The following is a 3,399-nucleotide window of genomic DNA, read 5'->3' on the forward strand; positions in this document are numbered from 1 at the left end:
GCAATGCCCTGCCCCAGGGCTCAGACTCACCAGGCCATCTCCTCCCACTGCTTCTCATTCTCCTGCTGCAGCGCATCCCGCTCCTGCTCCAGGTTGGCCAGGTTCGTCATCAGGGAGCTCACGTCTGTGAGGGGCAGAGTCGTCAGCGCAGGGGGGACGGGGGCAGCACCAGCCCCCCACGTCACTCACCCCTACCTGCGCTGAGGCGCGAGTTGGCCACCGTCAGCTGCTCCAGCTGAGCCACCGCGTCCTGCAGGGCCACCGAGGTCTCCTCCAGCTGGCAGGACGCCTGCAGAGACACGGTGCCCTCCGGGCTCGCTTTGGGCTGTTCTTCCCCATGGGGTGTTCCCACACCAAGGGTGCCCCAAGTCCTCCTGTGCCTTGGGGGCAGCCGGGCTGCAGGGGAACATCTCAGACACCCCGGGGCACCACTCAGCACTAGGCAACCCCCTACCTCCTCCTTGGCTTGAAGAGCTTCGTCCGCTCGCTGCCTTGTGGCATCCCGCTCCTCCAGACAGCTCCGCAGCTTGCCGGGCACGCTCTCCAGCACGGCCCGGCACCGGGACACCAGGGCCCTCGCCTGCTCCCGCTGCAAGGGGAGACAGCGCCGGGCAGAGCTGAGCGCCGCACGGCCGTGCCGACTGGGGTGGCTCTGCCCAGCTGCGTGACTGAGGATGGGTCTGGCAGCCAGGCTGCCCGCGGGGTACCCAGGGCACAAAGCGCCCTGAGACGGAGCCAAGCGGCACCAGCCTGGACCGCACTAGCAGGAAGGCAAGGGGCTGAGCCTGCCACCGGCCCCCACCGGGACACCCCTCACCTCTGCATCCAGGGCTTTCCTTTCCTCCTCCAGATTTTCAAAGGTGACATCTATGAATTCCCGGAAAGGCTGAGTCTCGGCAGCCAGGGATGCCTGTGGAGCAGGAGAGACGGGTCAGTGCTGCCGCGGTGGAAGAGCCATAGTCAATGGCTGTGGAAGGAGACAAGCACCAGCCCCAAGGCCGGATCTGCGGCAGCTTCCCAGCAACGGCTCCAAGAAACCTCTGATGGACACAAGCCCGTCGCTGACCATTGCTCAGAGCATCACCCAAGCCCAGGACATGGGGATGCCCTTCCAGCCCTCCCTGGGATCCAGAGAGGAGGCAGTTGGAGGTGCCCACCCGCTCAGTACCTGCTGGTCGATGGCGTCCACCAGCAGCATGCCCAGCTCTCGCTGGGAGGCCAGGCTCTGGTCGCGGGCGCCGATCCGGGCGCTGGCATGGGCACGGAAGGCCTCCAGGAAGCGATTGCCCTGCGGAGGGAAGGTTGCTGCTCTGGGCATGGCGTCGCACGAGGGGCAGCTCCCAGGAACCATCCCCGCATGCTGCTGCAGCCCAGGGCTCCCGCTCCCAGCAGAGACACAGCCCGAGCCAAAAACCCATCTCAAGAGCTCCAGCTGCCCCAGGCAGCCACAGCCCTTCTGGCCGCCCCGGGCCACATCAGGCTTTCCCCCCCGAATGCCAGAGAGACCTTCCCCCTCCACAGAGACGCAGGATGCCCCATCAAAGGCACAGGGACGGCAGAGCCTGCCCTGATCCCCCCACCGGCTGCCCCCCCTACCTCCTCCTTGGCTCGGAGGGCTTCGTCCGCTTGCTGCCTCATGGCATCCCGCTCCTCCAGGCAGCTCCGCAGCTTGCCGGGCACGCTCTCCAGCACAGCCCGGCACCGCGACACCAGGGCCCTCGCCTGCTCCTGCTGCGAGGGGAGATGGTGCCAGGAGGCACCGGGTATAGCCGGCAGCCACTGTGTGCTCTGGCAGTGCCAGTGTCTCCCGAAACCCAGGGGAAAGGGTGCCCAGCCCGGCTGCGCAGGGGCTCACCTCCCTGTCGAGTGCTCCCTGCTCATCCTGCAAGCTCTGAAATGCAGCATCCGCGAGGCCCCGAAACAGGAGGCACTGCCTGCTCCAGGCGCTCTGGGGAAGGGACAAGGGCACCGGCACTCAGGCAGCGCTTCCGGGGCCGGCACAGGCAGCGCCAGGCACACGCATGCCCTGCCAGGCTGAGACCTGGAGCACTCATCGCATGCCAGCCAGCCGAGACGCACCGTCCCCGCGGTGGTTAGCTCCAGCTCCCGCTGCAGGTCCTGCTCCGCTCCCCGCTGCCGCTGCAGAGCTTCCATTTTCCTCCGCAGCTCGAGGTAGAGATTGCGATAGATCTCCTCCTCCTAAGGGCATCCCGGCAGAGAGGAGGGGGCTTCGCACCAGCCCCGCTCCACCCTGTGGTCCAGCGAGAGCTATCTGGCTGTGACACCTCCCGTGCCCCCCTCCCCACGCGTGCCAAGGATGTTTCCCCGCACAAAGGATTCCAATCCAGCAAACTCAGCAGGTTGAGCCAGGCGCGATAACGCAGCTGGAGCAGCACCGGGCGCGTGATGCCACGCACCGTGCTGCAGCAGCCCCGCTTTACTTCTGCTCCGCTGGGCTGCGGTCCAGCTGGGGCCGCAGTCCAGCTGGTGGCACATGGGCACCATCCTGGCGCCGAGGCCATGGAAAATGGGGTGGCATCACCCCAGCAAGGGCTCTTACCCCTTTGGGGTGGGTGACATCCGTCTGTGTGAGCGCGTCCCTCTGCTCGGCCGGCCCCACGCCAGGCAGCGGCCGCTGGCTCTCCTGCCAGTCACGCAGCTGGAGCGAGAGGGCTTCGATGATGATGAGGGTGCTCTCCAGCCGCCCCTCCAGCTCTGCCCGTGGCAGGGACCTCAGCTGCTCCCGGGGACAGCTGGGGACAGAGAGAGGGCTTGGGGCAGGGACAGCCCGCGGGTGCCACAGCCCTGTCTGGAGGTGGATGTCCCCACACTTACTGCCAAAGCAGGGAGTCCGTTTCGGCAGCGCTATCCTTGGCACAGGGGGAACTGCCCGCAGACGTGTTCATGCTCCTCTCCCGCAGATCCCGGGGGGTCATGAAGGTGCCGGTGACCACGGTAGGCACGGGGGTGATGCTGGTGCCAGTGACTGCGGTGGGCACGGGGGTGACGCTGGTGCCAGTGGCCACGGGGGGCACGGGGGGGGCGCGGGGGGGCGTGGGCACGGGGGGGGCGGCGGTGGGCACGGGGGTGATGCTGGTGCCAGTGACTGCGGTGGGCACGGGGGTGACGCTGGTGCTGGCGTTCCGCCGTGGCGCAGGCAGGGGCAGGCTGTGCCTCAGGGACTCCAGCAGGGACGAGGTGTTGAGGCTCTTCTCCTGCCACACCAGCGGCAACACCCAGGACACAGCACCCGGGGCCACCTCGGGCGAGGGGATGGCCGTTGCCTCTGACCCGGCATGCTCCGACCTACCTGCCTCAGTGGGAGGGGGTCCGGGGGGGCCCTGCTCTGGGGGGGTAGGGGCTGGGGACTCGGCCCCCTCAGAGGTGTCTTGGCAAGGG

The 3,399-nt window shown here is 67.9% G+C and overlaps 1 protein-coding gene across 1 annotated transcript in view; it reads right to left on the reverse strand.

The window, feature by feature from the left end:
• Positions 1 to 3,399, reverse strand: part of LOC103898094 (sperm-associated antigen 5) — a 15,041-nt gene that overhangs the window by 4,290 nt on the left and 7,352 nt on the right. Inside the window, exons 11-19 of the mRNA XM_019471760.1 lie at positions 2,836 to 3,397; positions 2,561 to 2,753; positions 1,871 to 1,948; positions 1,597 to 1,728; positions 1,169 to 1,288; positions 818 to 910; positions 455 to 589; positions 196 to 289; positions 31 to 124 (exon numbers count right to left, since the gene is read on the reverse strand). Of these exons, the coding sequence (XP_019327305.1) occupies positions 31 to 124; positions 196 to 289; positions 455 to 589; positions 818 to 910; positions 1,169 to 1,288; positions 1,597 to 1,728; positions 1,871 to 1,948; positions 2,561 to 2,753; positions 2,836 to 3,397 (1,501 nt within the window). The remainder of the gene's footprint in view (positions 1 to 30; positions 125 to 195; positions 290 to 454; positions 590 to 817; positions 911 to 1,168; positions 1,289 to 1,596; positions 1,729 to 1,870; positions 1,949 to 2,560; positions 2,754 to 2,835; positions 3,398 to 3,399) is intronic.

This window comes from Aptenodytes forsteri, unplaced genomic scaffold (assembly GCF_000699145.1).
Source record: "Aptenodytes forsteri isolate BGI_AS27 unplaced genomic scaffold, ASM69914v1 Scaffold66, whole genome shotgun sequence".
Classification (NCBI taxonomy): domain Eukaryota; kingdom Metazoa; phylum Chordata; class Aves; order Sphenisciformes; family Spheniscidae; genus Aptenodytes; species Aptenodytes forsteri.